Source organism: Microcebus murinus, chromosome 9, assembly GCF_040939455.1.
Source record: "Microcebus murinus isolate Inina chromosome 9, M.murinus_Inina_mat1.0, whole genome shotgun sequence".
Classification (NCBI taxonomy): domain Eukaryota; kingdom Metazoa; phylum Chordata; class Mammalia; order Primates; family Cheirogaleidae; genus Microcebus; species Microcebus murinus.
The window spans coordinates 30,858,381-30,873,052 of record NC_134112.1 but is presented as its reverse complement, the minus strand read 5'-3'; the positions used below and the strand labels follow the sequence as shown (position 1 = coordinate 30,873,052).

The window sequence follows — 14,672 nt, the reverse complement described above, 5'->3', positions numbered from 1 at the left end:
GAGATAAATATATGATCTTGTATTGAGATTTTAAGATCTGAGAATAGGAGTCCTATACCTTTTTCTCTTGAGTAACATCAGAGAAAGCCTCATGTTTTACTCCATTGATACCAGTATCAACTAAAGTTTAACTCTGAAACTTTACTTGGGCTCCTAAAAAATAGAAACAATATAAAAACTTTTCGTTTGAACATCTCATCTCAGGGTTTTAAACTAGCAGAGAGAAGGCCTTTACTTTGGTTTATTTGATATATCCCTAGTATCACATATTCAAAAACCCTACATTTTTAAGGACTGAATACAGGAAATGGTCTATTCTTTCTCAAGTGTGCTAAGAAATTAATCATCTAGGTGAAGTAGGTGCTTGAAATAGGCCTGCACCCAGGTTTATTTAGTGGTGCAGTGTAGGCAATTAGCAGCACTTGCACCCTTTAACTCCCTAGCTCATTAATTAGGAAATAAATAACATTAAAAAGATATCACATTCACATATGAAAGAGATTGTATATTAAATCATCATTAATTTCTCTAAGATGGGTTATTATTGATTCAAATATTATTAACAGATATAATATTGGTAATAAAAATAGTCCAGGTATATAAGTGTATTTCCTTTTTCCTCCTAAATTTAGGTTCTTTTCAATGTAACAGTTACAATGAAAAAATGTGATGTCACAGGAGGAAAAAACTATGCAATAATCAAACCCATTGGTTTCAATGAAACCACTAAAATTCATATACACAGAAACTGCAGCTGTCAGTGTGAGGACAACAACAGACCTAAAGGAAAGTACGCGGATGAAACTTTTCTAGATTCCAAGTGTTTCCAGTGTGATGAAAATAAATGTCATTTTGAAGAAGATGAACTTTCTTCCGAGAGCTGCAAGTCACACAAAGATCAACCTGTTTGCAGTGGCCGAGGAGTTTGTATTTGTGGTAAATGTGTGTGTCACAAAATTAAGCTTGGAAAAGTGTATGGAAAATACTGTGAAAAAGATGACTTTTCTTGTCCCTATCACCATGGAAGTATGTGTGCTGGTAAGTATGAATATATGCAGGCGGTTTTTACTAATCACTACTACACTAGCATATATGTTAAAATATCTTTAAATCACATCTTTATAAATTAACAATACTGAATCCTAATTTGTTATTCAAAGGTTTATAAACTATGAAACTATTAATAGGGAATGACAACAGATTTATATAGCACGTGATTTTAATATTTGTATTTTAACTTATTTTATACAGAAAATGCTTCAAAATAAAAACCTAAGATTAATTGTTATTCATATATATTCCTTGATCTTGGAAAGAAATATACCAACAAGGAAATTACTGATGATGTCTGATACATTTTCTAGAAGAATCAGGGTATTCTTCTAGAAGGATCTGATTCATTCTGGTAAACTCCCTCCAGCTTGCTCAGAAGGTTTTATTCTTGTCAGGATGATAAGTGAGCTATAAAAGTATTCTTTTTCACTCACTGGAAAATTCTTAATGCATTATTATAGATGCTATTATAAGTTTACAGTAAATTAAACCTTTCTAGTTTATTTTTGGAACACCACCAGCAACAAAATTGACAAAGGACAGCATTTGTCAACAAAATACTGATTTACTAAGTAATCTAAAAGATTTGTCCTGGAGGCCACAGACAGGCCAAATTGAAAAACTGAAATGAATTAAAATAAAAATACCAAGATTACTTTGGTTAATTCAGTTTGCTTCCACCTAGAGGTTAGATTTCAGAACATCTGTTCAACATTTGAAAATTTTAACAAAAATATTATTTTTAAATTAATTAAATTACCTGTCATTTGAGTTCTGTGATAATTTTTCTTTGACAACATGCTAGATTCACTTATCGTGAGAACACCTTTGTAATACTTGTATATTATAAATATTTATTAAATTATTGAGGAATGGAAATTTTTCATTGCCATAAGCATATGGAAAGTAACAAACCTATAAAAACTATTCTATTCTTGAGTAAGCTAAAAATTTGGCCTGTATCAGCTAAAGATGTGATGGCAAATTGCCTTTTTATTCTATTACATGCATAAGATATTTTCTATTCCAAACATTTATTCAGCAGTAACTGGCATTATAGCTGACTTTAGGATGAACAAGCAGTTGTCTGCTATATTTTACAGAGAAGAGAAATACAGAGAAAAGAAAGAATTTTCTGAGATCATTTTATACAGCTGTCGTTCTGTCAAAGAAGTTTCAAATACATCAAATATTTGTTGCAAGTTTCTGTTTGCAGTGAAATAACAAAAATCAATATACTGGCCCTTCTATGTGACTACAACCCACAGGCAGTTGAGAATCTGCTTTGAATTCTTTGTGTATAAGTATGAGCTGAGTATAAGTAGGGCTGACGTGCATTCTCTCCACCAGTCTCCTTTGGGAGTAAAAACACATGTGCACGGGTCACCTGGCTGGGACTCAGTGTGCAGCCTGCGTATTGGAGCGGGGTCTGGCAGGCATTTGTTTGGCCTGGACCTCATTAGCTTTGCACTTAGCAAATTGAGCTGATCCTACGGTAGACTCTGTGGAACAATTACTCAGTGCTTAGCAATAAAAGAAGGGAGAGAGGGAAGAAAGGAAGGAAAGGATGTAAGGAAGAAAGAAGGAAGTAAAGAAGGAAGGAAGGAAGGAAACAGTAAAATGTACCCACTCTTGAAGATTTCACATGGGCATGTTAAATGTTGGACACTTTCTGCAGTCTAAAATTCATTTAATTATGTGTAGCCAGTGTTTATTCAAGTTATTTATCTGCATATATGCCCCCCTACACACACACACCCCATCATTCATTCTTTCTTCCTTTTACCACCTAATAACAGCTCACAGCATGGATTAGGGTATGCCCCACTAGCCTAGTAAATAACGTAGTAAGGATGTGCACAGGTTAGTTCCACTTCTCGGGAGATCTTATCTTTAAACATGGTACCAGCAGCTCTGAAGTAGTAGCTTTACCTCACAGTCCTTCAAAGTTACTCCAGGCATTTAGCAATAATGAAAGACTGAGAGAATAGATTTTGGAAGCCATTAATCAACTAACCCTTATTTTTCTGCTTTCAAGTCAGAAAGTTAACATTACTTCAGCCTTTGTAGGATCTTTATATTTGTGTGTTTTTAATTTAACACTGAATGTACCGTGACATTCACGTAGCCACCAAAGCAGGGGTGCCCTTCACACTTGTTAGCACAATATATTGGCGTGGGGAGATTATCTGCAGTAGAACAGCTCTGGAAATAGACACTCCTAAGTCCTGGCATTGTTTACATCAGACCAGTAGAAAATGATGCCGTTTCCATTCACTGGCCTGTCAGTGTGTTTCCATGGAGATGGGAGGGCCAACCATGGTTGGGAACTCTTCGCGGAGTCAGTGGTCCCAATAACTTACGTCCTGGGGTGTCTCTGTTGCAGGACATGGAGAGTGTGAAGCGGGCAGGTGCCAATGCTTCAGTGGCTGGGAAGGGGACCGGTGCCAGTGCCCGTCAGCGTCCGCCCAGCACTGTGTCAACTCAAAGGGCCAAGTGTGCAGCGGAAGAGGCACATGTGTGTGTGGCAGGTGTGAGTGCACTGACCCCAGGAGCCTCGGCCGCTTCTGTGAACACTGCCCCACCTGCCAGGCGGCCTGCAAGGAAAACTGGTAGGATTCCCCTATTTCCAGACACGTATACAGCAGTCCCTCATGATAGCTGCTTCTGTCCTTTTTTTGCTCTTCTTTCTTTAATCTTAAAAGCTGCCAGATATATTGTTGCCATCGTGCTGAAAAAGAATTAAATAAGAAATTTTAGCAATTATTAATAGTAGACTTGGATTCCAATCCTTGGCCACAGGTAGCTGTGGAAGCATCAGAGTAAATCTGGACATTCTTTACCTTAGCTTTTTTGAAACATGGTTGTTTATTTTTCTGTTCTTTTTTTTTATTTTAGAGTATTATGGGGGTACAAGTGTTAAGGTTACATATATTTCCCATGCCACCCTCCCCCGAGTAAGAGCTTCAAGCGTGTCCATCCCCCAAATGTTGCACATCTCGAAACATGTGTTTAAAAATAGAGGCTGCCTGCTGTCCAGTTTATTATTAGTAATAGTATGATCTAGGACAAGTTGTTAAAATTCTCTGTGCCTCAGATTCCTGATATCAAAAGTGAGGATAATAATAATAATAACAATAATACCTTGTTATAGTTCTGTGAAAGAATTAAATGAAGCGATTCATGTAAAAAAAAAACACCTTTGTACTTGGTGCATGGCAATCATAGAATAAATATTAGCTGTTATTACTATCTTTAATGTTTAATATTTTAATGATAATAATGGTGACTAAAAAGCACTCTAGAAACAAGTGATATATAAATGAAAAGTGACATGTTAAATGAAAGTGATATTGTTTTGTGCCAAATTAATTTCCAATAACAATTTGAGATCTGCTCAAAGACCACTAATCCAAATAATCTGTTTCATTCAAAATTTTAAAACATTCACTTTCTCAGATCAGTAGATTAAGTTTTTTAGAATTATGCATGGTCATTTACTTCAATCATTTGGAAAATAAATATTTCAACATAGTGATGGAGTTATTTTAAATGAACCTAATGAAAATTTGAACTGTCTGGTGATTTTTATTTTGTCATTTTATTTTTTGCAGAAAATATTACATCTACTCTCTTTTTAAAAAATAAATGTTTTCACTTCTGTTCCCCTTCCAGGAATTGTGCACAATGCCTTCACCCTCACAATCTGTCTCAAGCTGTACTTGATCAGTGTAAAACATCATGTGCTCTCATGGAACAGCATTATGTGGACCAAACATCAGGTAAACCAAAGCACAATAATCAAAGCAATGAAGAGTATCTGGAGAAGATTATGTTCTCCAAAAGGTCCCATAATTAACTATGCTAAGGAAAGTACTAATGGCTTCATTTTTTTTAAATTATGAAACATTGCTTTATTTTTTAGAACATTGCTTTATTTTTTACTGAAGTATCATTTGTGTACAAAACCTGCACATATTAACATATATACATTTTACAGAACATTGCTTTATTTTTTACTGAAGTATCATTTATGTACAAAAACTGCACATATTAACATATACAGTTTAATGAGTTTGTGATTCAATTTTTTAAATCTCCCAGAGGTGTTACTCTTAACCAACAGAGCAACAGAGTAGGCTTGCCATGATGTGGTTGAGTGGTTAGGTTTCTCATCTCCTCTGCCCAGCTATTAATAAACTTCTGTGTTGGGCACCTCCATGGAAGAGCAGCCAATAAATTATCCAGAGAGGCCTCAGTGAGCCAAAAGTATGAGTCCCCATGTAGATTCATTTCAATAAGAGATAAGGTCTATAGAGCCATCATTTTCCTTCATAACTCAAACTTGCTTCTAGTTGTGAACTTCTTCATGTCTAATCAACATTTACTTTCATGTTTCAGGTGATGCCAAAAATTTCTAGAATTCTGCTTTTGCAAAATACGTAACTTGAAAAGGGCCATTGCCTCCTAGTACTTTGCATTTTGACATAAATATCGTTTAGGGGTGAATGATCATAAATGTGGCACAATGGAAAGGGTATGGAACTTTTAGTCTGAATGATAAGGCCAATGATAGCTCATTGTAACCTTAAACTCCTGGGCTTAAGTGATCCTCCTGTCTCAGCCTCCTGAGTAAATGGGACTAAAGGGGAACCAGCATACCTGGCTAATGGTTCTATATTTTTGTAGAGATGAGGTCTCACTGTGTTGTCCAGGTTGGTCTCAAACTTCTGGCCTCAAAGGATCCTCCCACTCCAGCCTCCCAAAGTTCAAAGATTATTTTTAAAAAAAAGTTTGTGAGAACCCAAAACTCCAGAACCCTACTTCATACAGGTGTAAGGTGTGGGACTGCACATGCATTAGAAATTAAGCTTGAAATTATGTCTTCATTGAAAACATTCCTATTGCTGCTATTATTTCAAATCTCTCCTCCAATCTATAAGAAAAATTTTAGCTCTTACAGACACTGTACAGAAGAATTAACTTTCTGCAGAGTTTGTTTCCTCTTTCCCTTGCATCCACACTGAGTTTAGCCTGTAATGAATTTGGCTCTGAAAGGAGCCCATGTGCTACCAGCTGGGGCTGCAGCAATCACTCCAGAAAGCCAAGTGCCTTTTCTAATGAATATCAACATATCATTTGTTATGTTAAGTAAATACTACTCTGACTTAAGTGTTGTTACAAAAAGTATTCCCTTAAAGCTCCTTAGGAAAAGCCCTGGCCTGACCTAAACTAAGAAAGGCATGAGCCAGGGGTGGATGTTTTATCATCATAACAATATTTAAAAATGCATGCAGATTTGAGCCCTGAAAATGTCCTCTATCCTAACCTATTAGAAACATTTCTTAAATGCATCAGTAGCTAGGGGGCTCCCCTCCCCTTCACAACCATTGTGCAAGGCCAGGGAAAGGGCATTTGTTAGGCACCTCTATTATCTGGCCACTCCATCACATTTAAACGCTGTTCTTTAGTCTCTCTGGCCACACTTCTGCCAGGCAAGAAGCCAGTAAGTGGGTCAAACCATATGCCCTCTTTAAGGATCTACTGTAGCTGATTGAGTAGTCCTAATCAGCCAAGGGAAATGACAGTCTGTCAGAACAAAGGGCATGTGTGATGTGAACCTGAAGGTGGAACACCACCTTTGAAACAGAGCATTTTGGATTTTCCTTCTGAGAGACCTGTAATGACTGGAGACTTTCCCTGGCATTTGGTGTTTTCACTCCAATTTGTAGCCCTGGGGTCTCCCTTTGACCTTTCTTTCAAGGTGCCTTCTAACTGACCAAAAGAAAATGGGGCTTAATTAAGTCTTCCCACTTGGAGAGGAACTCTTGCCCTCCATCACTGAGTTCTTGCTTTATTCAAGAGCACACTTGGTCATCACTGGTAATTCAGAAACAAATGTCCCATAATTGGGTGATGCACAGTTCTAAGCCTTGGCCAGTGTCCCCTAATGGCCCTCTCAAGGAGACCTTAAACATTTGGGTAAGGTCCCCCAAGTCTGCAGAATGGGCAGAGAAACACATTCTTCTTGAGGCCAGAAAGTAATTTTATGAAGCCAGGGCAGCTAGTGAGTTCTGTGGAATACTTGCCTGTTGTGTAACTGTGTTCCTCTTATATTAGGGTAATACCACTGGCAACAACAGCGCCTGTAGACTTTCCAACAAGAGTTTGGCAAGGATCTGGTGCTAAAATGGAGATCTAGCATGTCCCTCCTCTTAACATGGCATTTGTTTTTCCAGCTAGTAATATTTGTTCTTAGAAAAATACACAGTAAATTTTAGGGGCAAATAGAATAGATTTTGTTAACAGATATGTAAAGAGTTAATTGATGAAAAGTAAGGAAAGAGATTTTCATATTGTTCCAAATTGGACACTCCTATTTCCTGGAGAAGCCATGTGTAATAATATTGAAAACTTGCATTACAATTTCAGGGGAAATATTTATTTATCTATTAAAGTAATATTGATTTTAGCTTCTGCAGATGTTTACTTTATTTTCCATTACTGGTCTGCAACAAATGATAACAAGAGAAATGTATGTTAATGCCCAGAAGTTGTTAAATATTTTAAATCCTATTTTCCACTTAGTGATCAACATTTCACACTACAAAAAACTGTCTCTCTCTCTCTCTCTCTCTCTCTCTCTCTCTCTGTCAAGGAGAAAATTATGTTTTACTAAGGGATATATTCCAATTAATATAATTAAAACTCAAGCCGCAAAAAAAGAAAGAAAGAATATTATTAAATACCTTAATTATTGCTAGTCTCCAAAGGAGAGTTTTCTGTTAAAAATATTGTAATAATAAATATGCAATAAAAATTAGAGAGTTTAATTTTTTGAGTCAATGGTGGTTTCAATCCCCTGTTTTGAAAATGTAGATTGCAAATATCTCTGGTCCTATTAATTAAAATGTGAACACCATTTAATTGATAGAATCCTTTGATTTACTCATTCCAGTTTTTTAATGCATGCATTTGTTTGCTTCATTACAGAATGTTTCTCTAGCCCAAGCTACTTGAGAATATTTTTCATCATATTCATAGTTACATTCTTAATTGGGCTGCTTAAAGTCCTCATCATTAGACAGGTGATACTACAATGGAATAGTAATAAAATTAAGTCCTCCTCAGATTACAGAGTGTCAGCCTCAAAAAAGGTCAGTGAATTCTAATAAAGAATTACTATCCATGTGTTACTGTCTAGTTACAATAGTTTAGGCCCTTAATTAATAATAATATTTCTTCTCCCTCCAGGATAACTTGATTCTGCAAAGCGTTTGCACAAGAGCAGTAACCTACCGACGTGAGAAACCCGAAGAAATAAAAATGGATATCAGCAAATTAAATGCTCATGAAACTTTCAGGTGCAACTTCTAAAAAACATTTTAAAATACTTTATGGGAAACTGGATTTTTTAAGTAATTGCTCCTAAAAATTATAATTTTAAAAGTCACAGGAGGAGACAAATTGCTCACGATCGTGCCAGTTGCTGGTTGTGTACTCGAATGAAGACTGACAAGCATTCTCATCACCATGTGACTCACGTAGCTGCTGAATTTTTCAGAGAAAAATGTGTCTTACTACTGTTGGAGACTAGTGTCATTGTAGCACTTTACTGTAATATATAACTTATTTAGATCAGCATAGAATGTAGATCATCTGAAGAGCACTGATTACACTTTACAGGTACCTGCCATCCCTTCGTTTCCCAGAGAGAGACAATGCTGTGAGATAGTTTGGCATTGTGTCACTACAAGGGTACAATAATCCCTGCACCCAACATGTGGACGAGAAAAATAATTCAGCAGTTATATACTAATGTTGCCAAACACTTCAACCATTGATAGTTGAATAGACAAGAGCAGCTAGATGAATAAATAGTGTTTCACTCCTTTAAGAGGTGAACAGATAGAACCTTAATTAAGGATACTGCTTTTGAAACTATGTAGTTTTATGCATGTGTGTTTACGGTTTTTCTTCTTTTTACAAGGTGGAAACTAATTCCAGCATTCTCTCCTCTTTGCCTTTATGTTTTGTTTTTCTTCCTTACAGGATACATTTATGTATGTCACAGATGACTGGATGAAATAAGTGCTAAGTTACTACTGCCATAAAAACCTAATAATACAATGTCACTTTATTAGAATACTAGTTTTAAAAGCTGAATGTTAATAAGGGACACTGTAAAGTATCATCACAACATGAATAGCTTCATCATTTGCAGATGTAGAGTTTTGTACCTTCTTACCTGGTAAACTGGAGGGATTGTTTGGCCATTTCATTTATTGTCTAATCATTGATTCACAAGATATTTAGAAATTCTGCCTCAAGCAGAGTACCGTGCTTTTGAATGAGTTGTTTTTTGTTTTTTTTTTAGATTTTTAACTCCAAATACATATCAGCATTTTCAAATGAAAAGCTATATTATTTTTGCCCTTAAATATAGCCTAAGGACATCTTTCCCTAAATTATCCCAACCAAACTCATCAGAATTCATAAAACTATAAAATAGGAAGAGGGTAGGTGATATCTTAGAAATAAGCTAATTTTTCCTTTTAGTGAGTCAGGAAACTGAGGCTCGGAATGTTTAAATGATTTCTTAAAATACACCCAAGTGATAAAGTGACAGCATTAGAAAAGAGCTTTCCTCTTCTTGTTGCCAGGCCAGTGTTCATTGCACATGTCATGCTACCTCTTGAATCTTTAAAATATTCAATTGGCAAGTATTTTTAAATGTGATTTACTGAAATCTTAACTATATGGGCATGAGACTATTCTAAAGCAAAGCAGAAAAGAATAATTCAAACTAAATTATTCCTAATCGACTTCCAGTCTTTATTGCTAATCGGCTTCTAAGATACTGTAGCATCATGGCCTAACCACAGGGGAATCACTTCACACCATAACTTGTATGAACAGTGTCCCCTGGAGTTGTTCAATGCCCACCTCAAGATCTCGATATAAGGGCTGTGAGCTCTATCTTCCCCAATGGAAACGTTTTCATAATTACCATCTCCTTATGGACTTAGTCTGATTGCATTGGCCAGTAGTCCAACAGTCCTGTGTGCAGTGCAGAGTTTTGCCTATGATAACAAAAGAATTTATTTAAAATATTTTCTTATAATTAACTTCCCAGATTTACTGTTTTCTAGCACTTGGGTTAAAGTACTACATACTTGCATTTTGATGAAGACTAACTTCCATCCTGTATTCTACCCAAAAGAGGACTGAAAAACCTACAGTAAGTTGTTCTGGAAGCCAACAAACACAGTAGCTACATGTGATGTCCTTGACATCCAAGAAATTATGATGCTAACTGGAGCTACCGTTCCTTCCCAAATAAGAGATTGACATAATTCAATCCTTTGACTCACTTGTGTCAGAAACCTTTGATGACTAAGAATTGTGTAAAAACTATATTTTGTAGCCTGTCACACATAGCATCCTTTTTAACAAGGCAAATACATGGATGCTTCGCAAACCCCCAAAAGGAAAAAGTGGAAGATATCCATTAATGAAAATGCTGTCAGTTTTTTAAATGAATGTTACAGTGTTTATAAACAATAACTTAATTTTTGGAATTAATTATCTGAAACACCATAACAAAATTAAATCCTTAAAAATCAAGAGTTTGTATGTTTCATACGCTCACTAGTTTGCACTAACATTATAGTGGACCAAGGCTGTTATCCCAGGAAAGGACAAACTTCCTTGTAGGCAATTCAGTGCTAGATGATGATTGTGATTATGCTTGTGATGTCTCGTGCTTTCTATTTTTTACTTAAAAAGCTAATTCTTAAAGATTTTAGGCTTATATTTTACTTGAATAATTGATTTTTTTCCTGTGTAATGGTTCGTGAGAAGAGAATTAATATTTGACTAGTTAGAATTAATTAAAAGGTAAGGAAAAACAGGGTATTCTTAGATTAAATAGTTTATGTAAATAGAGGCTATTTTCAACTAATATGGCCACAAGAGCCTTTTGAGATTCATTGGTATTAAACACGATTAATGAATTTTAAACTGTTAACAAAATTAAGAACTTGAACACCACTATGGTAAAGCAGAATTTTTGTGCCCTAAAGTATATAATGATTTAGAAATGTGCCATATATACATACACTACAGCATAACCATATGCATTTTATTTCTCTGGGGACAACTTTACACTGCCGTGCACATGTATTTATAAGCATTTGATGTATTTTTGGAAATTTTCTAATATTTATTAAGCCATAGACATTCTCTGGAAGATTTGAAAATTCACTAAAAATTTGATTATGTCCTAAATGTTCAGTTTACCTTTGGTTTATAAAAATAACGAAAAAAATCTAAGGTTAAACAGAATAGATATCCCCGGAGGCCAAATTTTTCAAAACTCAAAATTAAAATCAGTGGATGCATCAGATGCTACACTTAACCAAAGAATAAATCCCAAATGGATTTTTAATATTTACTTAATCTCCATTGAAGATATTCTTATATATGATAATAGGCATCCATGAGACACTGAAATATGTATGAAAAATTTTCCCTATGGGTTCATATTTCTTCTGACACCTGGTAGAATAAATTATACTCAAAGGTTTTTCTTCCTTTCCTTATACTTGTATTTTCCACTCACTTTTCCCAAAAGATTGCCTTACAGCTTCAAGCTCAATGTCTAATTGTGGAAAATAACTGAACTTAATGGTATAATGAAGTTCTTCATTTCCAAGCATCTCTGATTGATTTTACAGCTTATTCGAATCTATGCTTCTGAACAGAGACTGACTCATTAAAAACAGAGAATTTTAAATTTTCAAAACTGTTTGAACTTCTTTCCATTTTAAAGTATTTGTGATATATGTTTTCATAAAACTGGCAAGTGAAACACAGTTACTTGGGAGCTCAATCATGTGCATATTATATTCTGTTTTGTTTACTTTCAATAATTTAATTTATGACTATCTTTATTTATATTGACCTTAAGAAATCCATTTCATACAATGCAAATTAGATGTATTTTCAAAGAAATATAGAACTAGCAGTCTTTCAAATAATGACCCTTTTCTTTTCTATATCCTCTATAGCAATTTATTATGTGTAACTGATTATACATATCCATATTTATATTTTATTGATTCTAAGACACCACCTTTTCAGTTTAACATCTCTGAAATTGTGATGTATGTTGCAATTGTTTGCATCTTAGATGCAGTGTTTAAAATTATGCTTGAATAAATATTACACTAACTCAACTTCAAATGTTCATGGGTATAGGGGCATTCCCTTTCTTATAAATATTTGAGAACCCATTTATGATAACATGCGAAGCCAATTTTCAGAACAACTGAATCACATACAACTCAGTATGGAGCCTATAACTGATTATTAGCTCAGATTTTCTGCACATCTTTAGGTTACAAAAGCTCTTTCAGGCTCCTGCTTACACTGTATGCTAGTGGCTACAATTTCAGCAAACCCAAACTTATAAGAATGGGTGGGTTTCTCGCAGTTCTGTGAACAAAATTTTATTCTTTCTATTCCTTTTTAAGAGATCATCTCACTTTTAAACAATTAACTGGAAAAAATATTACATAAAACCATCATAATTAGATTTTACAGCACTTACATGTCTTATGTTCAATAGCAGGAGAAAAATTTGATCAAACCAATCAGTGCTATGGAAAACAGCATTCCTCCTGGCTCCTCCTACTTTATTCTTCTTTTATCATTTCTGTTCTTTTGACTTTTTTCTTGGCTCTGATCGATTTACCTTCAAGCCCATGTACTGACTGTTGTAAACTGCATATTTAAATTATTTGAATTAAATGAAACAATCGTTCAGCTATTTGGGCAGCTGTTAATATAATACCCGAGAATAATAACACTACTCTTTTATCTACCTGGAATATTTTTAGGCATAAAATTTATCTTTGTAAGCTAACTCTATTAATCAGGTTTCTAGACTCTACAGCCTACTTCAGTTAAAATTGTGTAATAAACAATATAAAAAACCACTGCTATCATCAAGGATGGAAAATGTGTGATTTGTGAAGAACTTTTATCAACTTTACACTGTCTCACAGACAAATGTGATTTTGATACAAATTCTACAAAATGACAAGTATGATACATGGTACATAGATTTTATTAAGAATGTTTGAGTGTAAAATATTTTAATTCTAAATTATAAGAAAATATAAATTTGCACATATTAATACAGAAATTCATTTTGTGTATATTTAACATAGCTTTAAAGCTATTTTGCATTCACTAGCTACTTCATTATGGTTTTATAAACCTTTGCAAAAAAATTTAGATATGTTTTTAAATTATCAGTAACATGATCTTATTTTGTTTCACTTAACATGTACTGCCTTTGTAAAAATAAATTTAATATAAAATATATTTTTAAATTAAAATATTTGAACATAAAATAGCTCTAAGAAAGAGACAAATTCTCAATGAACATGTTTCTATTATTTCTGGCTTTGAAAATATACATAAAGTTAAATTGCCTTAAATGATACAGAAGATTGGAGAATATGATAATTTCACATATTATGAACCTGTTCATCTAACTCTGATTGACTACTAACTTCTGTTTTATGTATTTATTAAAAAGCTGACACTGTAGTTTGTTGTGAGATGTTTATTTTTCTAACAGAGCTTATAACAGTAAGGATAAGGCATTTAATTAATGCACCATTCTGTCTAAAAGTAGATGTTAATATGAAATTTTCTGTTTTAAAATAAAAAAGTAAAAATCTAAGAATACACAGAATGCTTCTTTATTTACCATGTACTCCAGGGCCCTCAAAGCTTCCAGACAACAGTACATTGCCACATGAGAAAATGTAATGACATTCATACACTATCATTGGCAGATGACATTACATAATTCCAAAAAGATACTACTTCTAGAAAATTGTAGGGCTGATGATAAAGAGGTGAGGTCATCCCAATTGCCCTCTTCCCTTTTGATAGTTGTTTGCAGTAGAAGCAGAGGGAATATCCTAATGACAAAAACTGAAACAATTAGCCAAATGTTAAGGCAGGAGTTTACTACCCGCCATGGACTTCTGCTATCACCTTGGTACAAGTATAACATAGTCCTGAACTTCAATTGCACATGATCAAGAATCATACTTAAACAATTGAAATGTACACAATACCTATGTATAGGGACTTTCCTTTATTTCCCTACAGGAGAGAATAAAGCTGAAGGTGAGGAATACATTCAAAATTAAATAAAACATGTGGACAGATTCTCTGTCCTAAAGTAGCTTTTAATCATTTGAAGGAAAAGAAATGTGAAACACACCTTTCCATGGAAGGTCGGTGCTAGAAAGACCAGACAGAAGCTATCAGCAGGTCTCACAAGATCTTTCTTTTTAAGAACTCATCCCAGTTGTGTTTGGACTGCAGTGTTTCAGACTGATAATCCTGACTTTGTTATGAGTGTTATTTGACCCCATTGTCCCTTCTCCCTTCAATAATAGGACCCAACTCCTGAGTTTTAGCAGAGCACACGGTTGAGACTGAAATTCCCAGACTGCTTTGCAGCTAATTGTGGTGACAGGACTAAATGTCGGTCAGTGGGATGAGGGAAGAAGTGATATATGCAAGCCTAG

General features: G+C 34.6%; 1 protein-coding gene across 1 annotated transcript in view; it reads left to right on the top strand.

Annotated features, from left to right (window-relative positions):
• Positions 1 to 13,674, top strand: part of ITGB8 (integrin subunit beta 8) — a 79,053-nt gene extending 65,379 nt beyond the window's left edge. The window contains exons 10-14 of the mRNA XM_012781000.3: positions 633 to 1,038; positions 3,440 to 3,665; positions 4,729 to 4,835; positions 8,047 to 8,210; positions 8,308 to 13,674. Coding sequence (XP_012636454.1) covers positions 633 to 1,038; positions 3,440 to 3,665; positions 4,729 to 4,835; positions 8,047 to 8,210; positions 8,308 to 8,430 — 1,026 coding nt within the window. The 3' untranslated portion in view covers positions 8,431 to 13,674. The remainder of the gene's footprint in view (positions 1 to 632; positions 1,039 to 3,439; positions 3,666 to 4,728; positions 4,836 to 8,046; positions 8,211 to 8,307) is intronic.
• Positions 13,675 to 14,672: the final 998 nt, after the last annotated feature.